Below are 17320 nucleotides of genomic sequence, written 5' to 3'. Positions count from 1 at the left end.
GTCTGCTTTTGCTTTCTTTTCTGAAATAAACAACTCTGATTTACAGTCAGTTTGTATCTGAAAAGATACCTGTCAGAGGAGAGATTCCCAACAGGAAACAAACTTTTGTGTACATCTAGTTTTTTTTTCCAGTTTTCTTCAAACTCTAAAGCAACTACAGTTCAAACCTGCAGTCGGAGTTCCCCCACAGCTCCGAACAGGGCCCCGAAGCTCTGCTGGAAAACTTACATCAACATAAGATGTCTGGGTTTTATGGTTTTTTTACCATGACCTCTGGGATAAAAATGTCTCCTGATCTTCTTCTGAACGAGGATAGAAAAGAAAAAGACGGATTAAAACAGATAAACAGATAGCTGAAGAATATTAACAGCTTTATTTGAAGTGCATAATATATTTTCTCAGTGAAAGGACACTTCTAATTGGATTAAATTAAGCCTGATTTATCTGATTATGCTCTGTTTTTTCTACAGACAGTGTTGTCTCAACCTGACATTATTCTGTTTGATAAACCTGGAGTTCTGATGTAATCGTCACGAAAGGGAAGATCAAAAGCAGGTAATTACAACAAAAATGTTTTTTTAGCAGTGACAGTTATTAAGTTTACTTTGTCTATGCAAAAAGACAGATTAAACCATCTACTGATTTTAACTGACACTGAAAGAAACACTTGAACTTGTCAAAAAGGGACAATTTTCTCACACAGAGAAATTGTCCTTTTATAATTTATTCCCCTTGGATGAGGTGCTGAAGGTGATCATTGTTATATTTCTGTCTGTGAGTCAGATAGATAATGTGAAAATAAGAAAGGACATAAACAAGGCTGTAAATGTTAAATCTATTGTATTTTCTGTTGCATTTTGTAGAATCATAGACCTGAAAAGCATAGCTCACAGTTACTCATTTCAGAAAAAAAACACGTCTTTAAAAGTTAATTTATTTGACTTTGAAACTGAATGTTTCTGGAATAAAATTAATAGATTTTCAATGTAATGGTCGTGCCCATTAGGTAGTCACAGGATGAACCTTGGAGGCTGTGAGACTAATTAGAAGAGCAAAGAAGGTTGAATATTTTATTCCACAAACTAACACACATCTTGTACGTGTTGACGAGAGGTTTTTGGTACATAAATTATCGTTTCAAGGTGTCGTGAAGCAAAAGTTTGGGGACTTCTGAACAAGGAAGATAAGTTTTGATTTCACAGAGAGGAAAAACTTTTCTTTGTTCTTAAATGCTCTTCAGTAAAGAACAGAGTGGATCACTTATGTTACAGGTCTCATTCAGGCCCACAGATGAAAATATGCATGATATCATTCTGGAAGGATCAACATTTGTTTCTTTAAAAAAATAAAACCAAGTATTTAACCCTGTCTATAGCTTCCTCACTGAAAGCACTGAAAAAATGTGAACTGAAAGATTAAAAAAATATATGAATGGGCTTTTAATTTGAACAGTTTTAATTTTATTTATTTATTTATTGCCAAAAGTAACAAAAGTGAACAGTAAACTGATAATTATAAGCATATAAAATACGAATGGAAATTGATCACTACGTGTCTTGCATGAGCTTATTTATGTGAAGTTAGGTTTTGCATTTATGATTGTCTTGTAATAAGAAAGTAATCATTAAGTCAAAACTTTTCCTCAATTAACAGATGCGCAAACAGGGTTTAGTTAATGTTTTTTGTTAGTGAAGCTTATGAATTTGTCTTTTATATGCTTTTATTAAATTTGTGTGGCAAAAACAAACACATAATACATTTGTTTTGACACATAAACCTAATTTAACATTTTGTTAAAAAAAAACCTCTGAATGAATTTCAACAAATCTGGAAAAGACTACGTTTCGATCTTAATTACTTAGTTCGCTTTTGTTCTCTAAATGTTGGTCCTCTGCGCTTGCCGTAGAGAAATATAAATTCAACCTAAACCGGAAGTTCCGCCCCTTTTCATCCCCTCTTTGGCAGGCTAAGTGAGTTAAGCATTCTTATATCAGACAAAATCATCATAATAATCTTTATCCATCTTTCTTTTTATTCATCGTTACAAAGTCATCTTTATAAAAGTCTAGTTGTTGACATAATTATTTACATTTTGATATAAGTATTTTATTTCTGATCGTTTTCTTCCTGTTGTTATAACCGATAAACTGACTCGATGTTTCTCCGTCCGTCCGCAGCATTCAGTCCGCTGACACGGCAGCATGGTGAGAATTATATTTGATTTGTACACAAATATTTAACTTGTATAGTCCAGAATGTTATGTATAGAATCTGCTAACACGTTAAATCCTACAAAGTGTTTATGTTGTGGTGAAAGGATTTGGTAAATGCGTTTCGCATTGGGGATTAGCATTAGCATGATGTAGCTCCTCATGGGCCTTAACATGTTTAGCGGCGAATTTTTTCGGAAACAACTGGTTTTGAAGTAAACAGCTGAAGTATTTGTAACAAGAGTGGGCCCAGTCTGTCAGCCAGAGTAACTTGAACTCGGCTGTGATCAGAAACCGTTTAAAAATGCGATTTTGTCGTCCGCAAGAGTCCAAACATCACAGGCTGATGTGCCCGTGGTGCATTTTCATGCTTGCAAGAGTAAAGATTGGACTAAGTGCTGGGTTTTGCTTTGCGACAGAAACTCCAGTTCCACCGGTTCACTGACATCAGATCGTGTTTTTTAAGGTTTATTGGCGATGTGCTGTCAAAGTGCTGACTGTCTCCTCTGGTTGTCTGTAGCCTCGCAAGATTGAAGAAATCAAAGATTTCCTGCTGACAGCCAGGAGAAAGGATGCCAAGTGTAAGTTCAAAACCATCTGCTGGTTTCCTAAGTTAGCAGTAAAAACCTGCAATTACCCGTACAGCTGACATTCACTGAGGAGTGTGGATTTTTCTTTGTTTAAAACACGTAAACCTATTAGAATGACATGATCCTGGTGGATTTCTACACAACTTTACTGTGTAAACTTGTACTTTAATTTGGGGCACATTTAACATTTTATGAAGTATTGAACAGTTTAGTGCCTACAGCAATGCCAAGATTTGAATACACTCAGGTCAGAGAAACAAACTGGAGATGAAACTCCAACTTTTAGCGCTCTTGTTTATTTCTTTGTCTTTATTTCAAACACATTTGATTGACAGCGATCAGCAAAGCTATTCAAGCGTTACAATCACATTGATACTTGGTAGCGAGGAACATTTCTTTCGCGCCAGATGTCTGAATTATTAGAGCATCTTTTTCATATTTTACAAATGCACATGATTGTTGAACAAAGATGTGCTGCATATGAACTCTGGGCCATCATCAGAGTTCACATCATCAATAAATAGCACCTACCTCTATGTATATATATATGGCAGTGACTCTTGAATTTGTGTTAAATAATAATAATGTTAAGTAATAACATTTACTGACTTGAAAAATACAGGGAACCAGTCAGCGATCTCTTGGATAGTTGAAGAGGATTGTATAATTCAGTATGAAGGCAACTTATCTCCTGACGATCAAATACTCAAATGTTTTTTGTTTTATTTGTCCAGAGCTGTATATTCATTTTTTTTATTGATGGAGGTTAAGTAATCCTGTTAAACCTTCAAGCCCCAAAAGTTATTTTTTTCAATATATTTCCTGTTGTTGTTGCATTATTGCCAGTTAGCCAGAAAATGTGCCCGGTCTTTCACTTTATTTTTACCCCGCTAAAAGTCTTCAAATGTTTGTAATTTTGTGACTGTATTATTTAGATAAATTCTGTTTAAAGGGAGATGATCATACCACAAGGGAGCATTAAGTTCCCATTAATGTGAAACAGCTCCTGATTAACTTTTAGGTAAAGCATTGAGAATTAGTTTTGCTGAAACTGCTCATGATTTGGGACGATGCAGCTCTGTGTTGAAATGTTATTAAAACGCCTCGTCTTTCTGCTCCTCCTCAGCCGTGAAAATCAAGAAGAACAAGGACAACGTTAAGTTCAAGGTGCGCTGCAGCAGGTACCTGTACACGCTGGTCATCACAGACAAGGAGAAGGCAGAGAAGCTCAAACAGTCGCTGCCTCCAGGTCAGTCTGGCCTTCTGCCACCTTACACACAGGGATGTTGTTCTGCATTTATAAAGACGGCAGAACCCAAATGGATGCTTTCAAGCTTTCAGAGCAAACACAGAAATGTGGGGAATTAATTTTATTGTGTTCTCTGGATTGAAAACAAATAAAAGTTGTATAAACTGTTGCTGATTGCACTGGTGGAGATCTGTGATGTGCCTTCATGGATTTCTGTGACGATAAATGAAATTCTCCAAATGAAGCACAACTGCAGATAATTATGTTCAGCACTGGTGTGTTTTGGAGAAGCATATCCATCTGTAGTTAAAAGTAGAGCTAAAGTTCTGACTTTGATGCCGTCTTGATCTTCTGTCGATGGTGACTTTGTTAGGTTGTCATATTAAAGAATACATGATTTTATTAGAACATATCGAGTTTCTTTAAATGCTTTAACAATGACTGACTCAACGTCTTAATGAGCTGCTTTTCAACACAATTTCAGACTCATATGAACTAACAAAAAGTTATTGTTCTTATTAAGAACGTTAATCTTTAGTAATGTAAACTGATGCGAAAGTGGCACGAAGTCTTTACTGGTCAAAGAGCGGTGTTTGTTTCCTGCAGTGTTTGAGTTATTCACAGAAAGTAACAAACTTGAGGAAATTCTCTGTTCAGATTATTTATTCAGTCTCTTGTTTTAAGAAAATAGCTTCAAAGCTAATTTTCTAATGTTCACAATGAAAGTTGCATTAAACTGCAAAGAAAGAAATTATTTTAATAAAATAAACATCTTTCATGCAGGCCAGGGTCTTTAAATGTTTGTTATGGATGCAGTGACTTAAAATAAAAACCAACTTCAGCTCTTTGTCAAATGTTTGATAAAGACTGTTTGTTACTAAACTTAATGTGGAAAATATCTTAATAATTTAGTAAAATAACTGAACAGAGTGAAAACATTGAATAAATTGTGCCTTCAGAAAATAAGTCATTGTTTGTTGAAACATTTGTTCTGATGATTTTTCTAATCAGGATTATTTTTTTCCGTTGCAGGTCTGGCTGTGAAGGATCTGAAGTAAAAACAAGATGTACAGATAATTGTAATAAAGAAAAATGGGAAAAAACAAAACTGTCTTTTGTTTGCTGTGCTGCTTTCCACTGTGTGAAACAAAACAGAAACATCGTTGCCACTCAGCTTCCTGCGTGGAAGATGGAGCGGCACATATTTACCTATTGAAGCTCAGTTTTTTTATTTTCTTAAACTGAACTTATTCTGTAATGTTTCACCTCAGCGTTGAGTCTCATTCATGCAAGCAGGAAGTTGAGTGTTTTCAGTGTCTTTGTGTTAAAGTTCTTGGTTCAGTAACTTCTGTCCATCTACTGGAGTCATTGAACACATTCCGTGTTTAAAATTAAAACTTTAAGCTGAAAGTAAAAGTTAAATTCTTTAGCCTCTAACAAACTCAAGTTAGGAGGCAGCAGGTCCAGGAGGGGAACCCAGACCTCCTTGTCCCCCAGCGATGCTCTCCAGCTCCTCCTGGGGGATCCCGAGGTGTTCCCGGGCCAGAGAGGATCCAGAATCCCTCCAAGGAGGACTCGTCCCAGTGAGACATGCCTGTAAAACCTAAATTAGCATCCTAATCAGATTCCCGAACCACCTCAGCTGACTCCTTCCGATGTGAAGGAGCAGCGGCTCTACCTCGCGCTCCTCACCTCATCTCTAAGGCTGAGCCTCGCCGCCCTACGGAGGAAGTTATGTTCCATCCCTCACCTATGGTCACAAGGTTTGGATCCTGACTGAAAGAACAAGGTCCTGGATAGAAGCGGCTGAAATGAGCTTCCTTCATATGTTGGTTCATCTACCTGAATTATAAAATTGCACATTTTTTTTAAAAAGTTGATAGCCTTTCCAATGAAATATGGTCTCATATTAGCACCCTTAAATGGTTTATATTATTAGATTTATGATCTTGGTAGTCCAGGAAAATTGTTGACGTTTTGCAATATATAACAATCCTGATTTACAAATCAGCTGAAGATGTGATGAGCAAGTTCACATCTGCCCTGATGGAAATGTAATGTCTTGTTTTGACCACTAGATGGCAGTGCGGTATTTTCAGCTCTACGGTTCACAGAAACTGATAGAGAAGCGACTAAAACAAGAAACACTGATATTTACAGAATATATTACAACACATCCTAAAATGTGTGCGTGTGTGTGGAAGAGTTTTACTTTACGATGTGCTGCCAGGTTAATTTGTCGAAGCGGAAACCCGTGTGCGCGCTCCCGCACCGCCTGGTGTCCCTTACTATCAGCGCGCGCCCCCGCCGCTGACAGTCGGACGGGAAGAGGAGCTGCGGGTCCAGAGACAGGAGGACAAGAGCGGGGAGGGACTGGTGGGTGTTTTTACAGGCAAAAAGAAAAGAGAAATCCTCCTCGGGTCTTACTTTGGATCAACACACCCGCCTCTGCAGGACTTTTCTGTCCCCCCCCACACCACCAGCACCCTCCTCCGTGTTGGACTTGTTATTTCTCCCGCTGCTGTCGCTGCCTTTGTTTGATGTGAGACTTGATTAAGACCCGCGCGCTTCAGGACCGACTGAGAGGCTAATTAGGAACTTTTTTTTTTTTTTCAACCCGGGTTCGGGATGTCTTTAGCCCGCGTGGATTACATCGCGCCCTGGTGGACTTACTGGCTTCACAATTTCCCTCACATCAACTTAAGGTTTCAAGCCACGGACAAAAGCTTCCAGCCTGAAGATGAGAACTACCAGCAGGTCAGTGGAGGAGGATGGGATTGGGGGGGGGGTCAGTCCAAACCCCGCTAAATGGACGCGCAAATCTGGGACACGGCATGCCTGAGGGGGGCGGCTCGCGCAGGAAGAGGGGTTTACTTAATGCGTGGAGAGTTTAATTTGGACATATAAAGGTTATTATAGTTCTCTGCTTCTCTGATTGTGTCAGTAATAATCTGATGTTTTGTTTTTGTTGCCTTCAGAGCTGCTTAATTATCATTATTATTATTATTATTATTATTATTATTATTATTATTATTATTATTATTGATGATGACCTGTAATTACCATCCTGTGAGCTTCAACTCTAAGACCCACTCTCTGCCTTCAGACTGGTTCTGTCTGGGTGTGTCTTTGTTGTTAGTAAAATATCTCATTAATGAAACTCCCAGGAAGTCATGGCTGGATGTACATCTATGAGTGATTAACCTTTGGAGTCAACCACATTCAAGATGGCCACCACAGCTAAGAGACATACACGTCCATAAGTGGTAGTAGCGGAGAGTCGTTCACAGCAGGTCCTCTGAGCACTTACTGATAACACATCTGTTTTTAGAGTCAGCTGTGTCTGTTAGCAAAATATCTCATCAACCACTGGATGGATTTTAATGAAAGTATTCGTTAGCTGTACCTCTACAACTGATTAACGTTTAGAGTGAACCCAATTCAAGATGGCCGCCACAGCTAATAGACATTAGTCAACACAAAGATGTCTACAACACGGTCAGTTTTACAGATATTGAGCTAAAATCTGGTGTGGTAGTAGCTAAGAGTCATCCCCCACACATACCTTGAGCACTACACATTGCACAACATATTTGCCTTAAGATCTGGCATTAACTGTTGCCATCAACCCTGTTTGTCAGTTAGCGAAATACCTGATAAGCCACTGGACGGATTTAAATAAAACTCTCAGAAAGTTCTCCCTGTCTGAGCGTCTTCAGCTGATTAGATTTTGGAGTAGACCCAATTCAAGATGGCCACCACAGGTAATCGACATTAGTCACCACAAAGATGGCTGTAACCCTACCAGTTTACCGGCGTTGAGCTAAGATTTGGTGTGGTAGTAGCTGAGCTTCATCCTCAACACATTCCCTGAGCTCGGGCAGATCTTGGCTCAGTTCACGTGATTCCGTCCCTCTAAACCAGCGAGCCAAGTGTGGCCACACGTCTCTCTAAGAACATTTAACGGATTTTGTTTCCTCGTGGAAGCAGAACATCTACCGTGTTTTTCAGTCGGGACGCGTTTTTTTAATCTGCGTCTGAGTTTCTGGAGAGGCAGGAAGCGAGCCGGGAACTTGTGGGAGAATGTTGGCCTGGATGCAGCTTCACTCCTGGGAGCCAGATCCATCCATTCCCATCTCCGGAGGCGGCCTGACAGGACTTATTTCACATGGCCTTTTAAGTGGGCTGGGATCAACTTTTCCAATGACTAATGACCAGCTTGTGAACACTTTAAGTCCAATGAATGTTTAATTAATTCACTGTATAATTTTTATTAAGGTTACAGCTCAGTGCTTCTGCCAGAGCAAAGAAGACCCTGCTGAGAATAAATGGCATTTAGTTCTGCTTTTAATCAGCTCAAAGGTCTCTGGAGTGACCGACTTTCCAAGCATTGCATTTCAGCGGTGAGATAAGAAAAACAGGCAGTGTGGCAGATGCTACCTTCCATGTCTGTATCAGATGCAGTTCAAATTTAAAGTTGTATTTTTGTATCTATAACTGGAGCTGTTTAAAGGAGGGTTCTGAGAAAACCACAGGAAATGACCACATTAGTCTTCGACTCCTTCTCACACTACACCACACTCACGATACGGCAGGCCTTTTTAACAGATAAACAACTTCAGACTTTAATTGTTTGGATATCGATAACAATATTCCTCCCTATAAAATGAGTTTTTTAATGAGTGACATGTAATAAATTCCTTTAATTAGAGTTTGTGACAGATAGTTTGTTTTTAGATGACTACCTTTGCAGGCTTGTTGTGGTGCAAAATCCCAGACTGAAGCAAAGAAGCATCCTAAGAAGCAAGATTATATCCCAGAATTAATGGACTAAGGGCCTTTTTCTTGGTTAAACACTGGAAGCTTTGCATGAACGCCACCGTGGAAGCGGAAAAACTTTGCTTAGCCCAATAAATGTTAGTTTGCCTTTGTTATAAAAAGTATTTTTTTTCTTCTTTCGTATGAAGCTCAGTGCAGAGTACCTTATTTGTTGTTAGGAGTGAATTACTTGAGTTGATGGAAGTCCTCTCTCTTTAAACCTACATTGGAATATTAAAAATGTAAAACGTTTTACAGTACTTATCACCCGCCGCCTAAAGGTGCAAGGCAGGCGATGATGTTTTTGCCTGAGTCTTCGGTACGTGTGCATTTATCTGTTACCAAAACATGTCGTGAACCACTGGATGGGTTTTCCTGAAACGTTCAGAAAGTAGTGGAGCTGGAGTCTGGTGTGGTGGTAGCTGAGAGTCATCCTCAACACAGACACACATCAGCCTGTGAATGAGCTCTAAGTCAACCCGGTTCCAGCCAGCTGTCCTTAGAAAACAGAAGAATGGCTTTAACTCGGTCACTTTTACAAACAGTGAGGTATAATTTGGTGTGGTAGTAGCTGAGAGTCACTTGCATCACATACTCCAAATGCTAACAGATCGTGTGATAATTACACAACATGTTGCACGAGATTGTGTATAATGGCAACTTTGTCATTTCTCGACATCAGATGATCTGAAGGGATGTTAGGCCTTTATTCTCCTCTGTTTTCCCTCAAACCTTCTGCAGTTTATAAGTAACGTTTAGATGCTCCTCTACCTTATGCTGCTTTTTAGTAACATTGTGTATCCACCATTTAGTTGTGTTTTTCTGTGCCGTGGGAATTTGACTTGTTTTTACATAGAACTGTTTTTTTTCCCTCTATGACTCCGTAATTCCAGCATCTATGACTCAGTAGCTCAGCCTCAAGGCACTGAAATAATAGCTGTTACATTCGGTGTAGTAATAACATAACCTTTTCTTTTAACTTCCTTCTCCTTATTAGGAATAGGCTTGGTATATTTCCTGCCCAACAAAATATCAAATGACAGCTCAACCAAATTGGATTTATGTTTGGAGCGGCTCAGACTGAGCGGAAGGAGGGGAACCATTTCTTTTTTTCTTCTCATACTGCCGGTTTCCATTTTCAGTTCATTGTAGAAGGCCACGGTGTGTAAGAGGGGAGCGTGGTGCGTCTCAGCAGGTGAAAATCACTTCTTCCTGAGAAAAATGTCAACCAAGTGCAGTTAGTCTGTCAGTCCGAGGTGGGAAATCCCCATCATTCTCAACTATTCTCAGTCGCTTTTACTTTTTGTCTCCAAGTGACATTTATTTTACAAAAAAAAAAAAAGCACACTCCTGTTCACATTTTGTCTTTCTTTATCAAATCCATCTTCGCTTCTTCCTTTATAGTGAGGAGTTAAAGGTTCTGCTCTCAGAAGAAGATAAGGGCACTGGGTCTGTTGTCCTTCGAGGGTTGCATGTTTCTTTTATTACAGTTTTCCCTCTGGGTAATTACCTGTAGTACACATGGTGCTTTGCGCTGCTAAATGGTAAAGAAATTTAGTTTAAAGTGATAGTTCAGATCTGTTTAAGTGGGGATTCTGTAAAAGGGTTATAAACAATATCTTACCTGTTATAGATAGCTCTTTGAATGGACTCAGTTTGGAGAAACAGGGTTTATTTACTGTAATGATGAGCTAATGGTTAATCCAAACAGGGACTAGGGGTGAACATTTTAAGCAAAAACCCTCCCCTTGTCCTGGTCCCGTCCATCCCATCCACCTACCTGCCACTGATCCAAACAAGAGTCTTAAACTTAAGCTAATTAAAGTGTGCTGAATAAAAAAGTATCGTTTGGAAACAACTTGGCGTGTCACTATCAGGAGCTGTTGTAAAAGGAAAAAAAAGACTTTGAATATCTGAAAATCACTACCCATCTCTAGACAAAGACCTTAAAGCAACTAAATATAAAAATAAAAAAAATCAGAGTCAGACTAGCTGTTAGCTCATCAGTCCGATCAGAATGAAACCTTGTTTTTCCAAAGTGAGGTTGTTTAAAGAACTATTTACAACAAGTGAGATATTAATTGTTCATAACTCCTCCACAGAACTGTGCTTTAGTTGACCCATGCATTGTTGAGTCCAGTCTATTGTGCAAAAACTGCTGAAGTGATGTTTCTTTGGCTGCTGTAGATGGTAATGAGCAGCTGAGCGACGGCTGCAGCCCAGGACACATGCTTTGTCAGAGGAATTGTATTTAACCGTTTGTAGAGTTGGCAAAAATCCGCTCCTGGCTTCAGGCCATCGATCTGAAGGAATTTAAGAGGTCAAGACTTTTTGACTGTTCTTTGTCTGAATCTGGGTGGCAGATTCCCCCCCCTCTCTTTTTCAGACAAAGCTGTTGTCATTACTGGAATCATCCGCTTGATGTTTTTCTCTAACTTCTGTCTTATGACCACAATCAGGCAATTCTCTTTCCATCCAGCGCTCAAATATTTTGGGAAATGTCTTGCTTCTAAAGAAAAACAGCTTTGTTGTGAAACTTACTCCGAGCCATCGCAGAGAAATAGCTGTACGAGGTGTACTGACAGTTTTACTATACGGTCCAATTCTTCAGCTTTCTTACATCAGGAGAACCTTTCCCATGAGTACAGCTGATTAACTTTTTTTTTTTTTTTTGCGTTGAACATGTTTCTGCTCTGCAGTTGCTCCTTCCCTGTCAGACGGGGAAACGTGTTGCTCTGCTTCACACCTTTCCATCCCGAAGCCTGAAGGACAAAACCTGAAAGACAAAACTTGCCTCAAAGCGGAACTGAGGCCTATATTTTTTTCTGGTTTTGTTTGTGTGTTTGTGTTGGAGTGTTTGGGTGTGCTGAGCCAAGCATCATGTGAAGGTCAGAAGGTCCGTGTCCATCTGACTTCTCTTTTCTGTCTCTGGTTCCTGCTTTGTGAGTCAGACATGCTTGTTCCTGCCCGTCACACGGACCACTACACATTATGGCATTCTTTATACCGTTCAAGTGCTCTGGATAACTACATTTTACTGGGGAATCTGTGACAGTTTTGTTTCTTCTTTTTCTTTCGGCTGTTCCTTTTCCGTTCTCGTTCCAACTACCTCCATATCCTCTCTAACTGCATCCAGATATCTCCTCTTTGTCTTTTTCCTGGCAGCTGGCAATTACATTTAATGATCAAACTGAAAATGTAACTGTAACATAGAGTAATATTACACCGAGATACAAACTGAAGAAAGGAACTAATCATGTTTGCTTCACTTATTATCTTTTATGTAGAATTTTTTTGAAGATTTTTTTTGGGGGGGCCATTTTGGGCTGCTGTGGAAACTTTAAGTTTCTACTTCTGCATTTCATTTACCTCAAGTCAAAACCGTCTATATTTAGAGACTGAACCAGAAACCAGAAGTTGAAGCAACAAAAGACAAGCCCCCCCTTGTGGCTGGTTGCAGTACAACTTTTCAAGTCTTACCCCACCATGTAAATGAATGGGACATGTTCCAACTAAAAAAATAAAAATGCACTTCAGATATTTTTTTCATATGTAGATTTTTGTTAATTCATATAGTTCTTACCTTTCTGCAGTCTATTTAAATATATGTTAAGTCTTTATTAGTTATTTGAGCTTTATAAAGAAGTGTCATTACTTACACTTTCCAAGACTTCATCATTTTATCCTGGACATAATGAGAAATAAACCTTTGCCTTGAAAGAAAAACCACGCAGCAAAGAACCAAGTTTCTAAGTAATAGTCCTTCTTGTCTTACAAGTGATGACTTGAAACGTCCGTCTCAGACAAGCCTGTGCTGGAAGCTTTTATCTCGTTTCTCCCAAGGTTTATAGGATGTCAGATAAATGAACCAGCCACGGACATTTATATCACAGGAGTAAACAAACACTCTTAATGCACTTTATTGACTTGATTGTTCTGCCTCAGTGGTCTTTTCTGACAGTTATCTTCTGAGAAAAGCACTCAAGTGTGTCCAGACAGTTTAGTTTTCCAGACCTCTCAGTTTCTCTCGTCTTTGTGTATTTTGTGTTTTATCATCATTATTTTCACCTTCCGCTTTCTATTCATTGATGTCAGACCGCCATTTACCATTTTAAATTGCTGTTTCAGAGCCATTAATGTGTCTGAAGCAAAAACAAACTTTGCATGATCTCCCCTACTTTAAGAAGAAGTGTAAAGACTGAAACTGTCACATTTTCCCCAATGATATTTATTAATAGTTACAAATATTTGCATCTCTGCATCATTTCAATTTCACTTTGAATTTTATAAATACACACAAACTGCGCCATGTGTTGTGTCTGTGCCACAGCAAATGGGAAATTATTCACACTAAGAGCTAAAAATCTATTATCTGTTCAGCTATCGCAGACGCCCTGATTGCATTGGAAATTTACCAATTCCTTTAGCTTCCTCCACAAGAAAATCAATCTCCAATGTGTCACTTTTGATTCCCATGCTCCTCGTCCCACCTCAACCCCCCTCCGTGTGCATGAAGCACATGAATGATTGAGTAACCTTATTGTTAAATCAGTGATTCACCTCACTAATCTCATTTTCATTGACAGTCCTATCTGCACTCTTTGTTTGTGTCATGCATGCTCATACAGAATACATTCAGTTTTCCCCCTACTGGCTCTCCAGCAGGTCATTAACCCCAATCTGTCTCAACAGTACTTGAAGCCAGAAATTAGCAGCACCTGATTGGCTAGTTGGGTGAGGTCTATCTTAATAAGGCAGTGAGCCCATGTCTCATGCTGCTAACATTAAATTATTTAATGCTCATATGACACCATGTAATGATAACGGGGGTTTCCTTGGTGGCATCACTTTAGTTAGCAGTCAGCAGTGTTCAGACAGCCATTAAGCAGGTCAGATCAAAAACATGTGTTTATTTGGAACAAGAACAGGGACGAGTGGAGTCACGCTGCAGCATTTCCTTCCAATATAAACAACAATGAAGTCTGCTCTCCTGTGGAAACTGGGGGGGTTGGGTTTCCTTTATTGTTGGGGGGTGTAGCGTCAACATCATGACCCGTGGCTTCCCTGAAGAAAGGCTTTGGGCTTCGGCTTCGGAGAGGGTGTCAAGGAAATCCTGTGCATCATTGCACTTCAAAGGTATCCCTGTAAGCACGGCCCACACAAAGGAGGGATACCAAGAGTGGAAGAAACTGAAAAAACATCTTCAGGAAACGAACAAGGCTGCACAGAGTTCCAGTTGTAAGTGTTAAATGCAACAAGGCAACACATTACTTCTTTCATAACTTGTACTTTTTTAACACATGCTTTCTTCTGACCAACACAAAGTCAATGTTAGATGTGGACTAGAACCAGTAGAGAGTTAATTCAACTTGCAAACCATCTCAGAATCAATTCGCTTTAACACAAACCAGAGAACCAATTCTTCTGTTGCAACATGTTTGGTTCAAACAGTTCTTTCTGAATAGATGCTGGATTATCCTGAGATTATCTGACAACCTTTGCATCACCAATACGTCAGTAAATGTATATTTTTATTTTCCACCTCTGCACAGTAGTTGTCGCCTTTAGCTTGTTATGATGCTGTGTTTGTGTTTCACAAACAACGTATGGCCACAGCACGTTGAGACAGATTGTATCTCTTGGACGGTGTTTTTTTTGGCTGTCAGATGTTTTAATATCACCACTCTACATCCATAAATGTCATTGCAGTAGGTGGTTAGTCTTTATGAACAGCACTTTACAGCTGACTGCCGTTTATGTCATTTTAAACTGAGTGTATAAATGCCATGTGGCATTATAAAACACTGAATGATGTTTATGAGTGCAGTTATTGTTTACAACGCCCCATGATATAAAAACATTAAATGGCATGGACAAGTGGTTCGGAAAATATCTTCTCCGGCTTTCCACCATTCATTTGATGCCATGTTCATTTGAGACTTTCAGGCTGTGTCTACATTTTTTTCTTCTTTAGATTTGTCTCCTTCTATGATATTCTACTTATTATTACTTATTTTATATAGTTTTACTCTTTTTAGTCCACATACCTTTGACCTAGGTCTGGTCTTTTGCTTGTGTCACTGCTTTGGATCTGATTTTTTATGGCTCTTTCATTATATTAGTTGATAACGGATATTTTTCCTGCTTCTCACTGTTAAACCTGAGCAGTGCTGGCCCTCTACATGAGCTGGTGTTGGCTCAGTCCAGATTCTGAGGAACAGATGTAAAGGATGGCTTGGAGCTGGACCCTCCTCCTTCGTAGCTGTTCCTCGTCTTTTCATCCATGCCCCTGGGGTCACCGTGCTGGGACTTAATGGCGTCCCAGCTGTGCATGTGAGCAGGCTCAGCCGGGCGCACTGTGCTGGAAAGGGTCTCAGTCCCTGAGGTGTGCACCCAAGTGCTGGAGTGGAGCAGACAGGGCAGGGAGTAAGAATGCTCCATTAGGGTTAGATTGGGAGGGTTTGACTCGTGCAGTTGCTATTTCAGATTGCTTTTTAAGAGAAATAAATTGGATTCCATTATTTTACAAAGTTTTATCAAACTAAAAGTGAGAACTTTGAAGGATTTTTGTAGTTGCTGTGGAGTTCCAACAGCAAGTTTTGATCAGTTTTATGGAGAATGTCTCTCTTACTGTTTTTGAGATTCCGTCCCTCCTTTACATCTTCTCTGTTCTCGAACAGACCTGACACTCATTTAACCCCCTTCATGTCGAGGGAACGTCACCGTCCGTCCGAGCTGCTCACGCAGAGGACAGTGATGCACATGGAGCCCGGAGACCTTCCCCACCAACGCACATCCGTCTGCCACCTGCTGCTCAGCAGCTGTGCTCACGGAAGACATTTCAAATCACTTAGCCTGCATTTAGTGCCGTTCTAATTGTAGAGTTCATCTGTTACACGAATCACTCCTGCAGTGACAGATGGACGTGAATTCCCCGTCTATGTATTAATTATGGTTTGCCCTTGTGTATTAAACATTGATTTTCAGTAGTAGCTCAGCAGAAGTCACGCAGCACATGACACTTATGAGTTTGCATCTGCTTGACATGCAACATGTTTTCCATCTTATTTGTTTTCTGCCCGTTTTTGGTCTCCTCCAGTCACGAGGCATGTATTCCTATTTTCCGGATACAGCTTTTCAATCTTTAATTCAAAAAGGTAAAACGTTTGGAATGATTTCTCCAATAAATCCATGTTGAGAGTCTTTAAACCTGCACATCTTACCCCTGAATTATGCCTCCCACAGGTGCTTTCTTGAATAGACAATGAAGCTCAAGAAACTTGCTTTAAAGTTGCACAAATTCTGCTCGCCATGGAAATTTGCATCTTTTTTGTCTCAAGGGCAACCAGAAGGTTAATTTTCAGTCGATTGTTTTTCATCTTTTTTTAAATGAAATGACAAAAAAAAAGCTACAATTAATTAGCACTCATATTTAGTTTTGTTGTCCCTTTATTTATTTTGTTGCTTGTGTGTGAGAATTTAACAGTTTGTGTTGCCTCTACACTGAAAAGCTGGTGTCCAACGTGTGGCTGGATTTATGGAGGAAGAAAACACTTCTTCGAAAAGTGCCACTAATGTCACGCTTCACGTGTTTTTGTTTTTGCACCGGAAGTTTCTAAGTTAGTAAAAAGACCTGGAAGTATGCAAAGTAGCAGCAATAAGAGAAGCTCATATCTTTGTGCAGAAAGCTGGTGTGTACTTACTCATATTCCTACTATGTCTGCCTATTTTGATCCGAAGTGGGACTCACGGATCTGCGGTTTTACACTTCAGTCCAGTAGGTGCTGATGTTGTACTGAGGAGAAGAACGTTTCAGTGAATTCTCTCCAGGAGTTTAATGTGTTTTTAACGTTCCCGTGTAAGTAGTCTAAACAAACTGTAGAGTACAGCAACCATCCTCACACTGCATCTCTTCAAAACAAAAAGTTGTTGTTTTCCTTCTCTGACTTGTTGTCCTTGTTGTCTGTTGTGTCTTTGGTGCCACCTTTTGAGTGGGAGTTTTATTGCTGCATAAATTGTCGGGTCGCAAATTCTGGCCTGAACCAGATTGACCACCGACGGACCCGGCTGACCGTCGCACACGAATGAAAACGGCTAAATTTATGTCACCTGCCTATTGGTCGAGCAGACAGTGGGCCATAAATTACACATTACAACACACTTCTCTTTTCCTGAGTTCTCCCACATTTCTTCACCATCGTTCCTTAAGCTCAGGATCTTTTAAACTGAGTATGTGTATTTACTGTATATATAGATTTTATTTATTCATTTGTTTGCTCATTTATTGTCTCTCCCATCTTTCCACCATGTGGAGAAATGTATGACTGTTCTGGCCATCGTAGGTGTTGGTGATGGTTATATTTTACAGATGACATTGTTATAGGCCATTAGAGCGTCATTGTCCATTTATCTGTTTGTCTCATCTGTGACATCACTCCCCCCCCCCCCCCCCC

At 39.7% G+C, this 17320-nt stretch overlaps 2 protein-coding genes across 3 annotated transcripts in view; both read left to right on the top strand.

Moving 5' to 3' along the window:
* Window positions 1-1905: 1905 nt before the first annotated feature.
* Window positions 1906-5157, top strand: rpl38 (ribosomal protein L38). Its single transcript, XM_017434881.2, has 5 exons — window positions 1906-1970; window positions 2178-2204; window positions 2731-2791; window positions 3927-4049; window positions 5082-5157. Exons 2-5 carry the CDS (start codon window positions 2202-2204, stop codon window positions 5105-5107), a joined length of 213 nt encoding a protein of 70 aa, XP_017290370.1. The 5' UTR covers window positions 1906-1970; window positions 2178-2201; the 3' UTR covers window positions 5108-5157.
* Window positions 5158-6348: 1191 nt separating this feature from the next.
* Window positions 6349-17320, top strand: part of ttyh2 (tweety family member 2) — a 57767-nt gene continuing 46795 nt past the window's right edge. Inside the window, exon 1 of one of the 2 annotated variants that reach the window (XM_017439512.3) lies at window positions 6349-6806. In XM_017439512.3, coding sequence (XP_017295001.1) covers window positions 6678-6806 — 129 coding nt within the window. In that variant the 5' untranslated portion in view covers window positions 6349-6677. The remainder of the gene's footprint in view (window positions 6807-17320) is intronic. The other variant, XM_017439521.3, reaches the window with a different exon arrangement.

The sequence above is a fragment of the Kryptolebias marmoratus genome, linkage group LG17, assembly GCF_001649575.2.
Source record: "Kryptolebias marmoratus isolate JLee-2015 linkage group LG17, ASM164957v2, whole genome shotgun sequence".
In the NCBI taxonomy this organism is placed as follows: Eukaryota; Metazoa; Chordata; class Actinopteri; order Cyprinodontiformes; family Rivulidae; genus Kryptolebias; species Kryptolebias marmoratus.
The sequence above is the reverse complement of the archived record's forward strand: the minus strand, read 5'-3'. Positions and strand labels throughout refer to the sequence as shown.